The sequence below is a fragment of the Nestor notabilis genome, unplaced genomic scaffold, assembly GCF_000696875.1.
Source record: "Nestor notabilis isolate BGI_N333 unplaced genomic scaffold, ASM69687v1 scaffold31614, whole genome shotgun sequence".
NCBI lineage: Eukaryota > Metazoa > Chordata > Aves > Psittaciformes > Psittacidae > Nestor > Nestor notabilis.
In genome coordinates, this window is record NW_009925752.1 from 9,861 (window position 1) to 33,411 (window position 23,551).

A 23,551-nucleotide genomic window follows, 5' to 3' on the forward strand; every position below is an offset into this window, starting at 1 on the left:
ATCCATTTCCTCCCCTTCCTCATTCTGCCAGGCAACAAAATGCCACTTTCTTGACTGATGGATGCCAGTTCACCCCTCTCTCAGTGGGCATTATGAAGATTGTGTCCCTCAGCCCCCCTCAAGGTCTCTTGGCCCAGCCTGCACCCACCATCCCAACTTCCTCTACAGAGAGCTAAGAGATGCTGTTTGCTTCCACAATTACATGTGGAAATACACCCGTGCCTGTCTCTCTGTCCCCAGGGCCTCTGTGAGAAACTGCAAAAACATTCTGGATTAAAACTAACCTTTAGGATTTATTTATGTATGAACTAGTTCCTGCTTCAAGCAGAGGACCTGTGTATTGACATAACTGCTCTGCAGCCACGGGTGGGATATACGATATCAACACGCACACTCGGTGTTTTGAAACAAGAAATCAATGCACAATTGGCTAGGATTCCCCCCACACCTCCCTGGCTTCCCAAGTCTTTGCAAGCAAATTCCAACATGGAAAAGAACTGGTCAGTCATTTACTAAATGCTGCCAGACACTTGGCAGCTGTTAGAATTCCTGAGGATGGTGGGGAAGGGGCTCCAAGTGGCAAAATCGCTTCAGGCAGCAACCACTGAATGATGAACTGGAACAGAACATTGCCACAGCATTTTCAATAGGAGGATCCTGGTTTCTATTTCAATCTTTCTCTGGGACCTGCCCACTGATAAGGCAACATTTTCCTCTTTCCTTTTCTGTACCTTTACATAGAACGAACGCAATTACTCTTCATGGCTGATAAAACTATCTGACTAAATGGAAATCCTCTCCTTCAATGGCAATGCTTATCTGTTTCAGACTTCAGTGGTGCAGGGGTTGAAATGCCTACAGCCTACAAGATAGGCACGTTAATTATGTCAGGTTAAGTCCAGTGCATTAAGTACTTCAGGGTGGCTGCCCCTGTGGCTTTCACCCCACAGCCCTCTCAGCGAACGCACGGCACTTGCTTCTGCTTTGCTAACAACTCCCTCGTGTAAGGCAAACAGAGACAGCTCCAGCTACCCTGGAGCTGCTGACATGCTGGAAGTTCATACCCCAGCCCATACCTTCCCATTGCTGACTTCACAGCTGGAGCCCTCAGAAAACAACTGTACTACTCAAAACGGTTGTTTCAGCTCATCTGAAATTCTTCCTGATCACAATCAACACTGTCCCTCTCTGGAAACACGCTCACAGGTTACAGCTCACCTCTCTGACAGCAGCAGCAAACCTGGTTGTGACTGAAAGGGACTTACATGTAACAGTGGCCACAGAGCTGTTGTGCACAAGCTGATGCTGCTTCAGTAGATCAAATCCTTCTGAAAGCATTCAAATAACGTTTTCAAGTTGGAAGAAACAACCAGAAGTTGACTCACCAGGAGGACTGAGTCATGCTACTTGGAGGTCACCCGCAAGGCTACTGAATGACAGCAGAATGCCAGAAGGATGTGGTGCCAGCGCTCCAGGTCCTGGGCATGCCTGGATGATCCCTGATTAGCATCAAGCTGGGATGGACCCCAGTGTGCTGGCAGGCAGCGGAGGGGAGGCACATCCATGGGAAACCAGATGGTCATCCTGGTCAGCTAACACGCTGCTAACCTTGAGCACAAGCTGCCATGGTCAGGGGAGCTCAGACTCCACTGAAACCAGGTTGCTAATTCTGGCTTCTACATACAGGCACTCAGACTGACAAAAACAGTTAATAGAAACCTGCTTTGAAGCCTTAATGCTTCTGCCCGAGTATAAAAGTGCTTATTGCTCCCTCCCCAGTTTTTACAAGCCCCTTTCCTGACAGACAGACGTGGAGATGCTGGTTTAAATTTAAATATGCTCTCTTCCTGATACATAGTACATAAAAAAATGATCTCATACGTCTTCAAAGAGCTCACAGAGACCTTGAAGTACACAGCAAGCTAAATATCACATACACAGAATCATAGTTCGGGTTGGGAAGGACCCTAAAGCTCATCTAGATCCAATCCCCTGGCACGGACACTAGACTATGTCACCCAAGGCCCATCCAGCCTGGCCTTGAAGATCAGCCATCTCTGAGTGATTTCATCTTTTATGGTTAAAGAATAAGCGATGGTGTGAAATGCTGTCCTGAGGGGCAGCCATCTGCTGCTGCCCCCACCAGCCCCACTGGGGCTCCAGTCTGACCTCCCTGTCAGCTCAGCCCTATCCCCTCTGTCTGAGCTCCCTGGGAAGGACACAGATCTGATTTCTTGTCTCCCAAGTGTAGTGCTTTACTCCAAGGAGTACCTTACCTACAGGGCAAAAATACCCCCAGACAAGTGTAATATTTTCCCCAGATGAATTTCAGCATCAGGTACAAGGCATTACTCCACCTTACTGCTAACTTCCCACTGCAAAGAAAAAGTCAGTAGTCTGAAAGGTAAGTCACATTTGGTGCAAAAGTGTTCACCCGACACTGACAGTTGCAGCACCCATTAAAGCTTAAATTCAATCACATGCTGAAAAAACCTCAGAAAACATGAAGCAAAACCTAAGACCAGGATAGTATCAACCCATAGAGTTCTACTGCTTAATATCTTAGTGTCTGTGTAACGTCTAAATGCAAGAACTGCTGACAGTATTTGCTCCAAAACTCACAGTGCATTTTCCGTATCTGCTATACTTTCTTCCATTTTCTGTTACTACGTAGAGGTAAATGAAGTTGTCGTGGGATCCAACTGCAAGTAAGGTGCCATCTACAACACAAAAGATTTCCTATAAATGAACAGAATGACTGTTTTCCAAACGTTAATCATTTCAGATTGATCACTAAGGTGATAGTCTCAATGAAAACAAGTGCTCACAACCTTTATTTAAGGACATGTAACTTTACATGACATCATTTTTCAGTCAGTATCTATTGACTTTGTGGGTATGTTTTTGGAGCAAGTTCTTTCACTTCTGCTTTTTTTAAGTAAGTATCCAATGGACAGGGGATAAAGCCTCAGACTGCACTAGATTTCCTCTCAACAGCAGGCATGTGTGAGTGTTCTGCATCACAAAAATCACTGTGTGGTTAGCTCGGCCTTGGAGTTGGGGATTGCACAGGAATCAGCACTGACTGATGGCTAAAGAAGACAAAGAGCATTCAAACATCACAAGCAGTTTTCTAACCTTTGTTGTCCTCACTTAAAACCAAAGTACATGGGCAAGAGTTGCTTTGAATCATGATCAAATGTCTCTTGTGTCCATGAACATCAGTGCTTTCAAATAAACTGCTGCACTTGGCAGATGTGGCAGCAGTAGGAGAGGAACATTTTGCCCACTGACATGGCATGTTATCCAAAAGCAAACAAGAAAGAGATTTATCAAAGTGTTCTTCCACCCAGTTTTAACAGTGAGGAGTCAAGTCTCTGATGACCTGTCATGCCATGTCTGAAGAGTACACTCAATACTGGCTTGGCCTCCATGTAATCCTATAGTAAATACGTAACGATCAGTCTTCAGAAACACCTGAGCTTAGTTTTATGGTTTTGTATTAATAAACTTGAAATTTACTAAGAAGAACATCAAATGTCACAGCTTTTTGACAGACTTTTCTGTTAACCCGTTACGTATTTAGCTGAGAACTTCCAATTTTTCTGGGAGCAATATTACTAATATTGCTAATTTTACTTATATTTACTTCTATAAGCGAATATTACTTATAACAGCAGAGTACAACGTGAAGGAAAGGCTGTAAAAGGCAACTGTAGAGTTTACAGTTGCACAACTCCAAGATTTAGCATACACAAGTAAATCTTTAAGCAAGTATTCAGTTATGGATTAAGCAACTTAAAGGATTTTTTCCAAAGCTCTGCTGTTTCTAGTGACTGGGGTGCTGTTTAACACGGGTTCACAGAGCAGACATCTCATTTATCAGCAATTATTGCGACTAGAAAAGGCTGCCTACCTACTGAGTAGCGCATCACCGAGAGCTGCTCATTGCCATCAGTGTGTATTGAAACCAGATCCCTCGTTTCCGCATCCAGAACAAACCACCTAGAGAGAGAGAGAGAGAATTCCTGTGAGAATTCCACTAAACAACAAAGGAAGCAAAACAGCAATAAGCACTGCCTGACTTCATCTTCTCATGCTAGCCCCTTAAGGGCAGCACAGCAAACATCTGGTTTTAATGGAAAGCTTTCCTGGTTCACAAAGTGATATGAGTTTCATAGTCCCAGACTGCTTTGGGTTGGAAAGGACCTTAAAGCTCATCCAGCTCCAACCCCCTGCCACAGGCAGGGACACCTCACACTAGAGCAGGTTGCTCCAAGCCCCTGTGTCCAACCTGGCCTTGAACACTGCCAGGGATGGGGCAGCCACAGCTTCTCTGGGCACCCTGTGCCAGCACCTCAGCACCCTCACAGGGAAGAGCTTCTGCCTTATATTAAGAATATATAAAAGATTCTACATAGAGCCCATTTTTCCCCCTCCCTTGAACACTGTAGTAATCACCATACACAAAGCATATTCTAATTTGGTATTTTCCCTTCAAACCTTTCCATTTCTATGCATAGTTTTATCAAAGAAGGAACAACCATTTACTGAGGTTCAATGGTTCATAACCATACAAACCTCCTGTATTTGACTGAAAGCACAGAGCTGTTACTGTGGTATCAAATCCAATGCAAAACTGCTGCTGCTTTTAAGAGCGCACACTGAACTTCATCTGGCATTAGGAGACAGCATTTTGTGACACCAGTCCTCCTCCAAAACTTGAACAGGAGATACTAGCAGCAATCCTAGCTGAGCATGGGAAGAGCCAGTGCACTATGACAATCTTGATAATAGAGCTTAAGAACGGAAGCACTGGTCACATCTAGTCTGATGTCATGAGATCTGCTCTCTTCAATCTTCCAAGCTCTCCCAACGCCATGGCATCTCTTTTCTTCCCTTTAAAAAACATACCAATAACCTAGCTCAAAAACGCTTTCAGAAACAAATACTTTCTGATTAAATCACCAGAGAAACAGCATCCTGAAGTAGTTACTATAGTTTTGCACTTACACCTGCAACTCCCATGTTTAGTTAATACTGAATGATGAACCATCAAGGCATTTATGAGAGAGTGAACAAACCAACCTATCTGACAAGCCTGGTTCCCTGGGATACTTCGGCTTCTTCATCTTAATGCCACAACAGATGCTGAACTGGTATAAATCTCAATAGCTCTGTTGAGTGATTTACCTCCTTATGGCTCTAGCTTATGTTGGTCTTGTCCTTCAACCTTCAGTTTTCTTAATAATGGCGTATTTAGTTCTTTCTGCAGTGCATCTGAGTACTCATACACATAGCACTCAAGATATTCTACATGATTAGGCATAGAAAGATCTACTTCCCTGCAAATAATACCACTGGCAGTATGGCAAACGGATCTGTATAGTGCCTTGAAAAACCCACTTTTCCGGTAGGATTTGCAGATACCAGCCCTTTTTAGTTTTCCAGCTGTGCATTCCCAGCAAACGGCACGATCCATAAACAGCTGTCTCCAAAACAGGCTTAATCCCAGAAAATTCATGATCAGGCACACAGCAGGTACTTGAAGAAGCGGTAACAAAACCTGCAGCAGAGCATTTGCCTGCAGCTCAGAAAGGGAAATGATACCACAATACTCATCATGGGAAGCGGTATGTGAAAAACACACCAAAACCACGATGATGTGTTGGCCTGATAAAAACACACCACTGGGAAACAACCAACAAGAATGGGAAAAGAGGAAAAGAAAATGCTGTTTTCTTCAGATGTCACAATTTGAACCATCAAACCCAGCTTTCCTAATGCTCCACTCCCTAGCCCTGTCTTACTGACCTCCGTACTGGAAGAAGAGCACCACTAGAACAGCAACACATAGACACATCCAAGGGTTTGGTTTATTAGGTCCCAAGCAGATTAGACTCCTTTAATATTTGCTTTATGCGTTTTGGGCTATGAATCAAGATATTAAATGACCTGTTATGGGTCTGAGATTATTTTCTTGTACATTAATCAAGATGTATCACGCAGCCCTTTTACTTTGGGAAATAACTCTCTTGGACCATTTGTTCTGGCACAGAAAGTACTGTGTGATGATCCTGGTTAGGCATTAAATTTGAAACTGGTCTGTTTATCTTGATTCACAACTCCATTTATTCCTCATCTACTTGTACATTTACCAGGTCTCATTTCATTTGTATATCTCAAACCTAGCACTGAATCATGCAATTTCAGAACTCAATAAAATATAATAGTGACAATGTAACTGCTTGGTTCCAAGAAGAACAGATTAAAAACCCAAACAAACCCAAAACGAAGGCCATCACCACAAACCCATCCAACACAGTACGAACTGCTTGCCTCAAGTAATTTAAAAGTAAGAATTGAAACTGAAAATGCTGAACTGAAAACGTGATGTTAAATGTTCTGGGATGTGTGTGTGCAGGAGTCAATCAGAAGCAAACAACAGCATGAATGCTTCAGCCACTCCACATACCTTGATTGTGCTTTGAGGTGATTTCAAACATGCCTAGTAACTCTCAAAACATGGAGCCTGACCTTCTTTTCCCTGTTTCAAGTACTATTAGGCCAGTATCTTCCACTCTGTTTAATCAAGGTACAAACATTTCTTTAATTCAATGCTATAATTAGAAAGAGATGAAGAAGGGGAAAGGTACAATGTGGAAACCAAATACATGAGAGTTCAGCAAGATTTTTCTCAGGAAGGTAAAAACTAGGTTCCTAGCCTGATGTTATAGCTAAGGAATTTAGTGCAGACTGCATCTTCATTTTGTAGGAAGCAATTCCCTATAAAAGTACTTAACATCTTATGTTTCCAGGACAATCGAAGGGTGTTGTAAATGCTCAGCAGTTTCTAAAACCCAAACTTCCAATGATTTTAAGGCATGAAAAGATTTGTAGGGGGAGAAAAAAGCACACACAAAGAATTCCAAATTTTCTTAAATGCACTACGCATTATTTTATCATTGAGTTGCCAACCATGAGGTATAACTGAAGAACAGGATAAACATGCTAGTAGATTCAGTATCTGCTCTTCTCGCTGTTCGAATGCTATGAATAGTCTGTTATTCCTTTTAATTACTACTTGCTACAAAGACATTGCAGGAGACTCCTTTGTTGGGAGATGGTATCAAGCCAGCGTTGGACTATGAAGTAACACAAGGTTTTTCCACCACTAAAAGAAGCCTGAATTGAACGATTCAGCTTGTGTTCTGATAACTTTCCAATAGGCAATGATTTCAGGAAGAATAGGAACAGCTCAAGAGCACTTCATTGCAGCAGTGTGCCGTGTCTGTCTTAGAGAAGTTCACTTGCCTCTCCACGTCAAGATAGAAGGTTGCAAGTGTTGTTTGGTTTGGGAAAGAGGAAGATCTGTACTCTTCCTGTCTTATAAACTGTTATAACATACAGACACACTATTCAAATATATGGTACTTGGTAGAGCCAATAAGGAGTGCTCATGGAACCCTCTACAAAAACAACAGATAAACAAGCCAAAAGCAAGATCTGGGCTTTCATGAAAGCATAGTTAAAAACAAAACAGACTATCAACAGTCAAGTAACCTTCTGCCTCCATCTAACCCATGTAAGAAAGACCTGCCCTCTTCCCCCCAAAGCTTTTTAGGCTGTATAACCTCAAGCAAAAAGAAAAAGCAATTAAAGTATATATGATGCACAGCATCAAACCATCTCCTTTAAACTTTCAATCATCACAAGTCACTTTAAAGACATTTACCTGCCCGAGTGCGTTCCTATTGCGACCACTGCTCCGCTGGGATGGAAGTCAGCACAGTGCCCTGGTTCCTGAATGGGGAAACACAGACATGTCACTCACTGTTCTGCTTCTTACAGTTAAACACCTCTCCTTGTACCAAAGCTACCCTAGAAGTTTGAGGTGAACTGACCCAAGAAAACAGTCAGGTAGCAGCACGCTCTCTTAGTGACATGCATTACATGAGCTTCCTGACAGTAAAAAGCCTCAATTTCTGTGTAAAAAGATACTTTTGCTTGGGTATTAGGACAGAACTAGGCAAAACGTAAAATGAACAATGACAATAAGGAAGGACATCTAAAGCCAAACCTTGCACAACTGTCGGATATCCTGTTTCAATTGTCTGAATAGCTGGGAAAAAGGTTAAACTGAACAAGAACAAAGGACTAAGTTTTGTCAGGATGTCATCAGACAACAGTAACCAGATTATAGCCTGCAGTGTCTGATGAGCTTAGTTAAGCTTATCAAAACTTACAAATAGCTCTTTCTAAAGCCAGAACTACAGGATTTTTGCTCTTGCAATCAGAAGGGACAAGGGTGTTGCAGAAACCAGTTTTTTTCTCCTATTTTTCAGCTTTCTATTTAACACTAAAGGGTTACATACATCTAGCAGCCTGGTCCATTCCAGTGTGTGGTCCACAGAATTCCACATACAAACTTGCCTATCTTGAGCACATGTTAAAAACAGGTCTTTGAAAGGATGCGATGCCAGTCCCCAGAGTTCATCTGTATGTCCCTGGAAAGAAAACACACAGGATTTAACAATGAATGGAATAAAGGCTCTCCTAAAGTAACGCACCAGCAGGGAAAGCCTTCCCACTGTTGGGTTATAGTTTAAACCAAGCTGTGCTCACCTGTACCTCTACCAGGAAACCATCGTTGTATGTGCCCCGCAAAACAAAGTTTCGTGAAGTACCCACTAGAAACTGATCTGCTTTTCCTTCTGCTACTGCTCTGATGGTTCCATACTGGTCAGGAACCTAGGAGAAGAGACAGGAGAAACCACATCGTGCATCCTGACAGGTGTTTATTGCTGAAGGCCACAAATAGCGCACAACGACAGTACCAGAACTGCAGCTTTCCCAGTTCAAAGGAACAACTTAATCACATAATACTAGATCAGGACTTGAGCTGAAACCTATCTCCTTCCTTTGGTCAGTACAAGCACCCAGATGATCTCACTCCAAGACAATCACGATCATGCCATTTTAATATGTCTTACGAATTCAATTACATGGATTCTTAAGCGTCAGAGACACTGAAAAAAGGCACTCCACAACCTCACAGCTCACAAGGACAGCAATGATACACAATAGAGCTTCCTTTTCAAAACACCTTGTGAAAACTAAGAAAAATCTTGTAGCCCACAGTAAATGCTTCCTGGTTTTCTTAATGCTTTCTGATTAGCCTCAAATGAATGTTCCTATGCCTTATGTCAGCAATGACTTGCATTTCTATTGAGTTTCTTTATTGTATGCTTGAATTCTAAGGCACTGCTTTATTTTACAGTGTGCATTTGTTTGGTTTTCTAAATTCTTTCTCTTGAGAAAACACCCTGATTTTAGCCACCCAAGATGAAGAGATCAATGTCAGCATTCAGGAAGTTGTCTGTCAGGGTTCTGGTAATATTTCTCAACATAAAAAATTAGCTTTAACATATTATTAACAAAAGGAGAACAGTGGCACTGATGTGAACAGTCTGTTACTTAAGCCTAAGAGTTTTAAGTCAATTCTTACTTACTCTCAATCATGTTTTCTAGAGGTCAATATATTAGATTCAAAGTAATAAACTCGAGATGGAAATTAACATGTTTTAAGGAAAAAATGCTGCTATAAATGGACACGAGGTAAGTGGGGTAAACCATTATTAGAACAACTGTTTAAAAGGAATCTATTCTTTCAAGAGCTCATCCTATTGTCATGGAATAAAAAGTATTTAAAATCCATAATGTCCATTATTTTTCCAGTCCATCCCCATTTACCTATGACAGCCATACAGCCAAATCACAAAGCCATATGTATTCACTAAGGTGGTTTAGGATAAAGTTAAAAGAAGTTCCTAACATAGCTTATGAATCATTAACTCTTACAGAATACCCACATGTATTCCCTGGACTGTTTGCCTTATGTCAAACCTCACCCAGCAATATTGTCTTTCTCCAGACAAGCAAACTTAACAATATGAAAAACTATCTTCAAAAAGGGATGAATTCAAACCAAACCAAACCCCTAAAACCTAAGGAAGGGCCTGGAGGAAAGGAAAACATTAACATGTCTGTTCAATTTAAAAAGAGGAGAATTTCAGCCTCATAGGGGCTCATCTATAGGCTGAAAATGTGAACATCTGTATAACAAAGCATTGCCATCCACTGAAAAGGACAGCAATCAGAAGATACTCTATCATCCTAACTACTGGTCCTTCAAAGGGTGGGAGGGCTCTCTCTTGCCAGTCTATACCCAGCTCATGGCAATTCCTTTGTCACTCTTTTTTTCTTACCTCAATTTCCCTTTCGGGATTCAAATCATGATCCCACAGGATGATCTTCCGGTCTTTCCCACCTCCAGTTAGCAGCATCCCATTCCTCATTTGACAGAGTGTGAACACACTGCCATCGTGAGCTTTGATTTGTCTGCTTATCTGATATACTCCTACATGCACAGAAAGGAAACAATAAAGAACACTACTCGGTTTTCCAGCTGGGGTTTACCAGAAGCTGTGCCTCTTGGCAGAACAATGAAGTAACTGTGAGCAATAAATAATACCATTTGGACTGTCAGGCTATTAGCATTGCATTAGTATTGCAAACACAAGGTGGTAGTGTTTTCTTACAGGACAAAATGATCAAGCCCATGCCTTTCGGAAGAGAAACATTTTTGTGACTGATTGTCCTACAACCTGTAAAGGCAAGAACAACTATTTGCAAAACACTTTCATCTTTCTGCCTTCCAAGGAAACACAGTTTTTCCAGATGCAAAAGAAACTGCCTGTTAGAGTCAAGAACTATTCAGCGAGTCATTATTAGGAAAGAATTAAAGCTATTTTATTAAAAGAAACTCAAAGATTTGTTGTCTATAGTCTCATGGGAATAAAAATCATATTATTTATAGCAAAGTTTCCAGGATGCATGAACCTAATATCTAATGCTGGATATTGCCACACTTAAAAATAGCATGACCAGCATTTGGCATCTATCAATATAGCAGTCTGTGCAAAGAAAAACACTGGGAAGAACGGAAGAGAGATGAGAAACTCAAACAAGACAGGTAGCAAAGGAAGCCTTTTGCATCTGAATCAGGTCTTCATGTCAAAATATCTGCTGAAGGAAAGTGTATTTTTAGAAAAGAGAGAATTTGGTGCTTTGAGACTTGAGTATTTTCAAATTACAAGCACAGAAAAAGCCTAAACCACCACCCAAATAAATACCAGGTTAACTTCGCTGCCTCTGCCTTCGGCTCAGGTCAGTTCAGGTCAGCATGCTCCCTCCCTGGGAAAGGAGTTTGAGATCGAGTCCTGTGACCAATCTAATGTGATAAACCCATCAACAGATCCCTACTCATGGATCCCACATTTAATTAAGCTAATGTAAATAAATGTTCTGTTCAATATCTTTTAAGATTATACTAGGAAAAGGTTATTTTGGCACAGGAATGTCAGTTAATGTGTTAAATTACTTTTCCATTGCAGTTAGCTTCAATGACAAGAAAAAGACTTACCTACAAAACCAGACTTACCATTAAAAATGTACTTTTGACAGGACTGTTTTCCTGGCATACCCATTTAAACCAGTGTTTGAAATAGCTGCCAAGTGCAATAAATTATCCTTGCATTTATAAGTTATCTTAGGGCTCAACTGTGCCAGGTCTGCATTTGTTGGCTAACAAATCATTTTCCTTACTTTCTTACAATAGCTTTGCCCTAAAGAAGAAGTTTAACCCAAATTTCAAATCAGATGGGTTTTAAAATATATTTTACAGCCAAGACCTGAGTATGTGTGTTTTTCCTTCACATGTAAGTCCTGTGCAACATTAGCTTCAACACTTCATGGTATTCCTCTGAGACTAAGCATGGCACAACATATGCCTTAAGAGGCAAAGGCAGCCTGCAGAATCCTCAAACTGATCCTATAGCCTCAGGATGAAAGGAAAGCTGATGAACTACCCACGGTTTGAAATGTGAGACATTTAAATGAAGTAGTTTTCCTTCATTTCAGGCACAGTCTCATTAATCATTGAGAAACCGTATTGCTCCTAAGTCAACATTCATGAGGCCTAAAGGACTTCAATACCACCAGTTAATAATAGGCAGCGTACATCCCTTGTCATGCCTGCTTCGCTATTCCTTTTCTAATGCAATCTTATATGTTTGTCTTCTACAGCCCAGCTAAAATCTGTGATTAACTGTGAATGTCTCTTACCTTTAGGTCCTTTTCCTGGAGTAGATTCTACAGTAGTTTTGCCCCATATAAGTATAATCCCACCTGAGTCTCCAGTGAGCACATCACCATTTCCCAAAAAAGCTAAACACTGGACAAATTTGGGTTTTTCATATTTCTGAAAAGCAAAAGAAAGGGATAATTGCCTGTACTCTTTCCATCACTAGTATAATGTATCACCCCCAGACACCCTGCACACACATGAGCACAGTTTAACCTTTGTTGTTTCTTTACCCCTCTGCTCAAACAGTACAAGGGAACAACAGAGCAAATGTATAGGAAGCACAAGCAGATCATTCCATTGATCTAAAACTGACCTGCTACCAAGACATTCTTACCCCAAATATCCCTTGCTTCCTTGATAATGAATTGCCACTCCAGGTCCAGAAAAATATATGAGATTTGCCACATGTTATTATGGTATTTGCATCAGTTGGATGGAATTCTACAGCAAGAACAACTTCATTTGTAGTCTGCAATAATAACAGAAAAGATGTTTATTCAGGTGGGACATTAACTGCTGGAAACAGATATAAAATACCAAGTTTCAGAACAGAGATAGGAGGAACTAAGCAGCTCATTGTATGCTTGAAAGTATCCGTAAGTGTTCTGTGCTAAATCAACTGCCTGAATGACCACACGTAACATTCTATCTATCGATACTTTACATTCGTAACAGACCTTTATAAAACTTCAGTAGAAAAGTCAGGGTTTTACATTCACTTTTTAAATCACAAAAACTTCTACCCTCTGGAATAGCTCAGATGTCTGCAACGGAAAGTGAATGATGCATAAGAGAGATTTATTTATAGAAGATACTTGCTTAGTCTACACACAGACTGGTTTTCTCTTCTGGATAACAAAGGCATGCCAGAGGCAAGTGGGACTATGGTAACATAGAAGGATTATATCCATTATTCTCTTCTGAAATTCCATAAAAAGTCCTTTCAGTTCTTTCCTCCTCACAAAGAGAAGCCTGTATATCTCAAAACTCAGACACATTGAGTCCTACCTTTGTATTTTTACTGGCTGCACATTCTGAATTACTAACACATCAGTGAGCATTTCACCCTTTACCAACAGACTTTACAAACTGAGTATTCAACTTCTAATGTATGTTCAACCAAACTGTCTTTGTAGACAGCCTCCTGAAGGCAATGGCTCTACAAAACACTTAAAGTAATGCATCAGTGCATTTACTTCTGTGGCATTTAAGCCCATGCTTTAATGGAGTATACATAAAACTGCTGCTCAATCGGCACGTGTGGGAGCATCCTTTGCCAACTCACCATTTTTTGGCCCACTTTAGAAAACAACCTTCATTTTTTGTTGATGGCCATATTAACTGAATTCTGCTTCTCACACACAGTTTCCTCCATGTGAGCAGATCTGCTATATCCACAGATCAGATGGAAACTAAGGACTGAAAAATGTAATGGAGTTCAGCTGAGAAAAAGCTTCTGTTCTGCACCCGAGCCCAAGGGGTGAAACTCTGCTCACACAGAAGGTGCTTAAGATACTGCAAGATCAATCCTAAAAGTGAGTAAGAGCAAGCTGACCCTGACCAGTTGTTTTGATCTGACCTGAAACACCAGAGAACTCCCTGGAGAGTAAAAAGAAGTCAAACCAATGTCAACAAAATAGGCAATATAACTAGTATGGGTCAAAGAAAATGGGTCAAACTAACATGATTCTGTTATGTGAAATTACAAGTGTGTGATCATATAGAGATATATGCTTGTAGAGTATTCTGCTTGCTGACACATGATTAAAAACTTAGTTCCACATCAAAGTACTGTCTCCTTGCTTGGTGTTGTATAAAGCAAAGCAAGATGTCTCAAAATATGGATTTCAATAGAAATTTACTATTGGATGGGGTGTTTCCAGTGGAATCAACTTTACCCGAACGCTGAGCACACCAGTGTGAGCGTTTCTCCTGATCAGAAATGGAGAAGGTTAGAAAAGAAACACGAAAGCAGAGAGAACTGCAGCCTGCAGAAGTACCAGTGGCCTTCACATAAGAAGAGACACATGTACCAGGAATCACTGCATGCAACTCAGTTCAGACAAAAATGAGAATAAGGAATGTCTGTACGTATTTAGGCTTTTTTAAAGCACCAACTACAGTCTGAGCCATCACTGCAGCTTCTGGAAGTTCCCATTCACTGATTTTTAAATTAAGAAAATATTACAGAATGGATTTGAATTGGCTCTTAGGGATAAGTAAAATGTAATTTACAAGTGCTCCCATACTTAAAACTTTTCCAGTCTACAAGTTAAGAACACGGGTTTTTTTGTGCCCTTACACAAGGCTGCAGTATTCCAGAGTTGCCATTTCCAAGCAAGATCAAATGTGTGTCTCACAAACTGTTGTATATATGGGAATAAAACCACTTTTATTCCAGGATAGTAATTTATGCAAGAATTACCTTGATTTCTGCTATTTTTGATTTCCTCTGCCAATCCCACACAGTGAGCATGTGCTCATTAGAGTCATCGATTACACACAGATGAGTACCAGAATCCTAGAGGTGAAAGACAAAGAAGTGCTGACAAAGTCCCATCATACTGTTTAGGGACAGGTCAGGTCAGTAGTATTTAAAAATCCATAAAGGTACAAATATAGACTAAGCAAGTCCTTTTAAAGTAATTGTAAGCTTGATATATATGGTATAAAGGCAACACTTTCTGAACAAAATGATGCTGACAGAATGCTCCGAATCACAGCCCTGCCCAGCCTGTAGCTGTGCCTGGCATTGCCCCATAAGGAACACATAAACTTCACTAACACACTTATAATCCCCACGCAGATCATCTGGACAACCTCGTAGCCACACTCCAGAGATTTCCTTCCCTTTTACAAGGGATTGGATCAAGTACCCCAGCGAGTAACCGCGGCCATCTTACCGCTTTGGAAAAATCCAAACACCCCACTCCACGCTCAAAGGTGCCGAGGCCGATAACCTGCAGTGTCACCAGGCTCACCGAGTCCCAAACCCTAACATGGGGCTGCAGAGGCTGTGTGAAAGAGCAACGGGACAGTCAGTGTCATCAACAGTGGAAGCATCATCTGCAAGCGTCACGGTGTGTCAAGCAGATGCTACCTGAGTTACAAGCTGCAGACCGAAATGCAGGATGAGCTGTGCCAATGATGCTGCTGAGCAGTATCTTGAAGGTCAAAAGGTGAGAGTCAAGACAAACTTGCTCCCTGTGTCTGGGCTACAGGCATGGCAGCGCTGCTGCTGAGGCAGGAAATTAAGCATCCGGTAGTTACGAAAGCAAATCTCTGCCCAATTGAAGTCATTGAACAAATAATGGAAGAGTCATCTTGCATTTCAGACCCCAGCCCTAGCAATCTTCTGCAACAACTGATAATAATGATAAAACCTTTGGGTTTATATATAAAGTAGGAAAAAAATAAACCAAAATAAACATAAACCCTGGTGCACCGAGTACCCTGACCATCACCAAGCAGTGAAGGAACATGTCCATGCTTGTGTTTCATACAGATCCCAAACCAGCTTAGCTTCAGAAATGTGAAATAATCACAAATGAAGTGGGAATTAAGTTGACTTAAGGACAGCATTCACCATAGAAAGTGACAATAAATCATCCCACTGATGGAAAACAAACCAACCAGCCCTAAGAGAGTCAGTGGAAATCATACCAGCTATACAAACCCCCTGCATTCATTTCTTACAAAATCTAAGGAATCAAGTTGAACATCTGAATAAGGGTTATATTTAACATGCTTCTGCCCCTCATAGGATCTGTCTTCTTTTGATTCCCCACCCCCTTTTTTCCCCCCTGTCTGTAACTTCATGAAGATCATCCAATTATTCCAGTTGTGACAGAGTTTGCCAAGACCCAGAGACAAGAGCATTTAAATGCACTTGCTCTCCAATGGACAAGTTTGCAGGAAGGCTTGACACACCTTCCATGAATTCTCAAAGTTGGTTTCCTCTTCCATGAAGCCTTAAGAGTGACCCACAGAACTGGGGACGTGTTCTCCTCTGGGGTAAGACTTATTGAGAGAAACGTGACAGAAGTCATGTGGCTTTAGAAACCAATTACAAGTGCCATGTTTGCTTGCAAATTACAATTGAGTTGCCTGTGGCACAGGTAAAGGACTTTCTGAGCTTCTGCTCTTTTTGGCTGAGTGCTGAGCTGTAACTGTCCTTTGCTAGACATACAGGCTGTCACCTTAGAAACAGCAACATAGCTCAGGAAGTGCAGTGCACAAACTCAACTGCAAACAGAAGGTGATAAGGAGATTATAAAAACCAAAACACGCTTTTTCCTGATGTTCAAAACAAGATACTACTGCTCAACAGCTCTATTACTTACCCTTCCATCTTTATCCACTCCAGCTAACTGTCCTGTTGCAATTCTAATTTTGTCTGGATGAACTGCAAGACTAAGACAGACAGAAATATGACTTGCTTTTGCTGTCAGAGGTCTTCAAAACTGAGAGGTTTTTTGTAAAGTTTTCTTTCTCAACAGAAGCCCATGAAGACACTTAATGATCCTAAAGCCCATTTTCAATGAGGCAGCCTGAATGGTTTCCATCAGGCTATTTAATTACACACTGTAGGGATCAGGCTCTTGCAATGGTTGCTGGCACACAACCAGGAACGCCAGAAGAGCCACCTCCACATGTGCTCTGACACATCTCAGGTTTGCACAATACTGGGAAACCACTTGTAACAAGATATACATTGAGTCATGATGAACTTCCTACATGGAGTTCTGTTTCACATTTATAAGCACTACAGCATAGTTTATGCCTAAACCTACAGACAGCACGAACCTGGGGGAAAAAAAAGAGCTGAAAAGGTGGCTGAGGGCTTGTGAACCCAGGGGTGAGGAATTACTGCCACTTGCAATGACTTACTGATGCAGTTGTACTAACTGAGTTCTCCCGTGTGGTGCACTACAAATGCAAGTAAAAAAATCTGCTTTTGCTTACCACATTTTGCTTTGGAACTGATGTGAAAAACCTGATTTTGCAATACACATCCTCTTAGTCCTAGCCATTTTCTGACTGACCTTCTTATGTGCTTTCTCTATGAAATTACAGAGGTGAGGAAAGCCATTGAAACAGGAACGGGGAGCAGGGGAAAGCCTGAAGAGGTCAGAATGCTGGACACAAAAACCATTTACAAGTCAGAACAGCTTTCTGAATGGAAGTGCAGAACACAAGACTGACAGCATTCCTCCCACAGGAAGTAATTGCAGTCATCAAAGCACAGCCAGGAGAAGTTTAGATGGCAACCCTTCTCCATTGAGGTACATAGGGAGCTTATATTCACCACTGCATTACGTGCTCTGCTCTTCAGACTAAATCAAGTCAACAACTGCCCCCACAATAACATCACCTTCAATTTCCCTGCTTCTCTGTCTTGTTTTACAAACATCTTTCTGATTTCCCAGATGCTCTTAATACTTGGATGGGGCAGCTATTAAAAAAGGAGAAAATTAATGCTCAGTTTTCCCTTCGGTTTTCTCATCTTTAAGGCTACACTTTTGCCATATTGCTGGTAAATCACTGCTTCGGAATTAGGCTGACAATTGTTCATTTCTGGGATATTTCTTTAGAGTAATTTAACTCAAAGGTCTTTAATCTGGCACTCTTACATTGTCTAAATAGCCTGCTGGTTTACATTCAAGCCAGAAATCCTAAGCTAGCATGGCCTGCTCTAGCACCATTCATTTGTGCAGTGCTTACTAAAGTGAAATCTACTGGGACTGATGGAACAGAAAATAACTACAATTATGATGACACTGAGCTCATACAGACAGTAGGAGAGAATAAAACCAATACATTTCTGCATTATTACACACATACTTACATGCAAGTGTTCTATACTAACCATTTAACACAGTCTGTGTGACCCAAGTAGTGTCGCTGAGTTCTCTCCTCGTAGTTAAATAGTACCACTGCTGATGCTATGAAATACACGATTTCTCCGGTAGGGAGGAGGTAAACGTTGGCTCGACAGTCTCTTCCACGATACCCATATCTATACATGTATTTTTTTTCAAGTCAAGGTTTTCACAATCCCTGTACAGCAGGAAAATAAAACCAAAACCAAACCACAGCTTTCCCCTCAAAGGCCTCCCTGGGAGCTCTCATGTCACCAAATGCATTTAATGTTTTCCCTCTGGAAGTCCCGCACGATTTCAGGAACACAATGTTAAAAACCAAACCCAAGCCCATACAACTGGAGTTCAGGAAACCAAATCCCTTAAAAAGTGATGCTCAGTGATGTAAGAAGTAAAATATATGCTGAAGTAGAACAAATACAGTGTTGGCATCGTATGACAACCTTCATGTGACATTTCATTAGGTAACAGCAGGACCCACTGTTCTGGTTTAACATTTCTTACAGCAAGAGAGCTGTGCGTCTTCGCCCTGAGCACCAGAGTATTCCTTTCCTCTGGCCTCTTAAAAGAAGTGCATGAACATTCCCAGTGTCCTTCAGACAAAGGCAAGCTTCTGCCCAGCGGCTGCCAAGTTCAGGCAGCATTTCTTTGCACTGTTTTAGGGTGTTTTTAAAGCAAACAAAACTCAAAAGGCACCAACACAGTGAAAAATGCTCTAGTTCAATCTACCAAAACTATATGAAAGGGATGACTGTGGTAGGAAACCTGCTGCTAACGACATTCAGAGGTTTTACCCAGAGAACCAGCCTTGGTTAGCACTGATCAAAAGTTATTACAAGTCATTATTTCTTTGAAAGCAGAAGAATGTTCTTCAGCTAGCCTGTTGATGTGGCTGGCTGACTGTACTTCAGTTCCCAGGGTCACCAGCTGCAACTAACTTAATAGCTCACAATTTTAACAGTTGCTCTGTAGCCTCAGAAAAGATCATTTTCCTGTTATGTCCTGCACTTCAGAGAACTCCCCACTTCCACGCCAAGTAATACACCTGCAACAGCAAGGAAAATATAGGACATACATTCAGCAACTTAAGCTAAAGGATTCCAGCCTGAGTTCCTCATTAACCAGGTAAATAAAAGGAAGTCAGAGACTCACACAGGGAAAGCAGGATGGATGAGGCTGGCCCTTTCCCATACAGAAGAGCAGACGCAGTAGTCCAATTTGGGAGTATCTCAACTGCCATCATCTACGCTGATAGCTGGACCTCTGTTTTTCCTGGAAAAGTACTACCAAATATACCACCACAGCCCTTCCTGGGCACCCCACAGCCCCCGAACGTCCCACCACACTACCTTCCCTCTTCTGCAGTCCCACTGAGCCACAGGACTGCTATACCACAGGCATACGTGCAAAATTAAACACATGCTGTAAGTAAACAACAGTTCAAAGGGGACACTGCATTCAGTTGTCTATTAAATCTCTGCAGAGTATGGAAAACCAAACAGATTTCTATCTTGCTGTCTTCTGTTTGGTTTAGAACAAAACAGCTCCTCTGAAGCAGAGGTTATTCCCTTGCTCAGCAAATGGTATTGAGAGGAATGCTGATACAACACAATGCTACAGGCAAGAAAAAAGAAAGGATGTCTCTGTTTCTCCTCCATCCCTGTTTCCGTTCCCACTAAATTTTCCTGTTTCTTCTTCTTTCAAACACTGATGGAACAAAAAGAAACTCCAGAATGGCCTTTTATTAAAAACCAAACCAAGCACACTACTGACCTTCCAAAAACAATGGGCTGCAAACCAGTGAACATCTTTTGTCTATCCAGAAGCATGAAGAATACTATCCTAAATCCCTTCTCAGAGGAGAAAGGCAGATCTTGTTAAACTCCTGTGTACAATAGGGACTGTATTGATAAGGATTTAGTAAGATTGACATCTTTGAACATGCATCCTAGAAAAGTATTAATGATTTATGCAAACATGCCTTTCCACAGCAGAAGTCCCCCATGCAAAGTTAAGGCTAAAAACCACCCACCACTGAGCTCTGGCATCCACAAGACTACAAAAAATAGGTTACATGTTCTCAGTCCATTCCTTTCCTTTCCCCCACTACGTAACAAATGCCAAAGAGTGGCTGCATTTTCTAGGAGCTTGTTTTTAGTAGTGTGTAAAGGAACAACCTGCTTTGCTAACCCTGTGCATGCAGAACAAGATCTGATGCGGCTGTATCTTCCTGTCTCCAAAACTGAAAAGTGATTTTGTGCAACTTCAGAGAGATCAATACTAAACCCTCCTAAATTTTACTGCCTTTTCCCTATTGTTTTCTTCACCATCATACCCAAAAGATACCCTACACTTATAAATATACTGGTCTGATTTAGGATGCTATTTCCTTAAAGAGATTCCAAAAGCATATGGACAGTCTATTTAGAATAGATTTATTTCACTTTAATTAGCCTCCAACAGAAAACTGGTTTAATAAGTGTGTCCACACTGGGATTTGCACCTACTTATCTGCGGGTGTGATTTTATGATCAGTTTTCATCAGTCCAAACTGCTCCCTAGTGCTGAAAAAGTAGATCTGATCTGCATCCAGTTTGCCAGTTCTAGCTCTTGTATGTTTGTGGAGCAAAGCAAATCTATGGGTTGATTCTGCTGAAATTTAACTGCAAAACAAGGTTCCATTTCACCAGATCAGTGATTGATCCAACCCATCCTCAGTCACATGAATGCCAGCATCAGCACCCAAGAGCTGTGACAGGAGGAAAGATGGGCATCAGAGCTTCGCACAGTAGGAATAAGAGCTCCATATTCCTTCCAGTCAGACTTTGAATCCAAACCTTTCCTCCTTTATGGGCTAAGCTTCCACAGCCTCACTGAAAAGTTCAGAGGACATGAGCTCCACAGCTGCTCCTCAGAACCAAATACCCAACATTATTTTTCAAGCATCCATTAGTTAATAAAAGCAGGAAAAAATAATAGAGGAATCTTCTTTCCTGAAGTGAGTAACAAGGGGTGGCTTGAAATACCTGTATGCCTTAGTGAGTAACAAGTGTGCTGAGAGAGGCACGGGCAGCCTCTGTCTGTACACATCCTGGCATATAGCAGTGTATCATCAACATTCCTAAAAATCTTCCTGCCTTCAGCAACACAGAGGGATCAAACTTGAGATTATTCCATGAACTCAGGTGCTGCTTCGACATGTTATTTTACTGAAGTACTGAGAAGCTTACACAATCATATCTTACTGGAAGAATGTGCAGAGATGGGGGTGGTCAGGAAGACCCAAATGTGTGCAAAAGCACATCTCTTATAATGAACTTAATGTCCCATCTACTAAGCCTGGGGAATTGTCACTAACCACGCACCAACTCCATTCTTCAAATGATAGATTTATTTAGTGTGTTTAATGTAAACTAGTCTCCAAGACATTATTAACCCCTTCACTTTGGAGCTGAAACAAAGAGGCAGTGCAAAGGATGGTTGCTTCTTCAATCCTTGCTCCATAGGTAAGGACAATGAGAAATTCAACATCTTCTGTAGCTCTAAAACCCCCTCAAAAAGAACAGAAACTGAAAACAAGTTCTTGAAAGCAAAGCCTCCATTAATATAGCAGAGGGGGACATTTCTGAAACTCTATGTGCTTCCAAAGACACTTTCTTTCACACTAAAACTTAACTGCAACTAGTTTAAACAGCAAAACAAAGTATGGCTTTCCTGTGCGTACCTATTTTGCAGCTTAAACTCATTTCAACTGCAGCTACAAACCATTTCAATTGCTGTATTACATAGAACTCTTCTTCCCTGCTCTTAAGTAATTTTTACCTCTAAACACAAGACCAGATTCTAAAAGGGGAGGGGGGGAAGGCAAGACAAAAAGGGACCAGCAAGTAGTTCCTGATGTCAAGGATACACCCACTCCAGTTTTAACTTCTCAGGAGGCAGCTCTGTCCTAATATCATCATAGTTTTCTACATCTGAAGGAATGAACATTGTGATTGGTCGACCTCGCATGAACATCTTGATATATTCTCCCTCTGTAGAAACAAAGAAGAGGATTAATCGTGTGGCAAGTTTACACAAGAAGTAAGCACGAAAGGTATAAGCACGGAGCTGCAAATAACACTTGTGACAGAACAACTGCTTTTGAAAGGCGAGCTTGGGAAAGGACCCATTTTCTTTGGCAAAGAAAACAACCCAGAACACTGAACACACACATGCACAGGAAGCGTTAGTTGGGGTTTAGATAGAACAGACTCAGCATGTAACGTTTTAGACATGCAAATTCAATTGTAAAGGCAAATCTCAGATTCAAATCCGAAATGGAATTAAGTAGTCACAGAATCACAGGCTAATGTATTTCAGGTTGAAGGGGGCCTCAGGAAGTCTCTAAGTCCAACCTCTGGCTCAAAGCAGCCTCAGCCATGAGGTCAGATGAGGGTTGCTCAGGGTTTTGCATAGTCCAGCCTGGAAAACCTCCAATGATGGAGATGGCACAACCTCTCTTGGCACCTGCCAGCACGCCCAGGGCCTTTCCCACAGAGCAGCCCCTCTGTCCTCAGCCTGTATCCCCGAGGGCCAATTCCTTCCTTGGCATTTGTCCCTGCTCAATTCTGTGAGGTTCCTGCAGACCCGTCCCTCCAGCCTGCCCAGGTACCCCTGGTTGGCAGCTCCACCATATGAGCTGCTGTTATCTGCACACTTGGGTGTGCTCTGTGCTGCCTGCTCCATGTATTGCTGAAGATATGAAACAGGACAGGGCCAGGACAGACCCCTGCAGACCCCACTTGTACCTAATGGCCAGCAGGTAGAGTATGACCCTCTCAACACTCCACTCATCAAACTGGTTCCTTTACACACCTACCCAAACCATAGCAGCCAACCTGAGAGACAATGATACTGCAGGAGAAAGTGTCCAAAGCTTTGATGAAGGAGTATCATCTGGAGTTATGTACCATCACAAAGTAAATATTAATTATTAATCCACTGAAATCATTCACTGCATACTACTGCATCTTGCATCATATCCTAAAGAATGGAAGGAAGCAACAGCTCCTTATAAAGACTCCAACACTGTCATTCTAACACTGTTATATATATTCTAACACTGTCATTATAACACTTCCTGTAGCTGTGACAAAATACATACATCTCTCTGCTGGAGCACCTGAGCACTTCACAAGCCTTTGGGAGTTCCTTTTGAAGGAACATGAGATTATTTTCCACTAGAATAAACTAATTATAGAGTAGCAGAGTGGCTTGGACAAACACACCAGCTAGCTGCTGGAAGGTAAATGATGTGGATTTAAGGAATATATGATTACAACTGGTGTATTAGGTGCCATACAGAACTCCCCACACTATGACAATAAACATCTTCTAACCTCAGAAGACCAGAAAAGCTCTCAGAGACTTTTAAAAGCCTTTATGCCCTACCCACCCAGCAAAACCAGCACTGAGGTTA

At 41.5% G+C, this 23,551-nt stretch overlaps 1 protein-coding gene across 1 annotated transcript in view; it reads right to left on the reverse strand.

Moving 5' to 3' along the window:
- LOC104404684 (echinoderm microtubule-associated protein-like 4) overlaps positions 1–22,200 on the reverse strand; it is a gene marked incomplete at its 5' end in the record, with an annotated part of 30,743 nt that extends 8,543 nt beyond the window's left edge. Inside the window, 13 exon segments of the mRNA XM_010013184.1 lie at positions 2,623–2,720; positions 3,917–4,005; positions 7,736–7,803; positions 8,376–8,507; positions 8,626–8,751; positions 10,269–10,420; positions 12,187–12,322; positions 12,543–12,677; positions 14,634–14,729; positions 15,112–15,222; positions 16,552–16,621; positions 18,078–18,227; positions 22,001–22,200. Coding sequence (XP_010011486.1) covers positions 2,623–2,720; positions 3,917–4,005; positions 7,736–7,803; positions 8,376–8,507; positions 8,626–8,751; positions 10,269–10,420; positions 12,187–12,322; positions 12,543–12,677; positions 14,634–14,729; positions 15,112–15,222; positions 16,552–16,621; positions 18,078–18,227; positions 22,001–22,200 — 1,563 coding nt within the window.
- Positions 22,201–23,551: the final 1,351 nt, after the last annotated feature.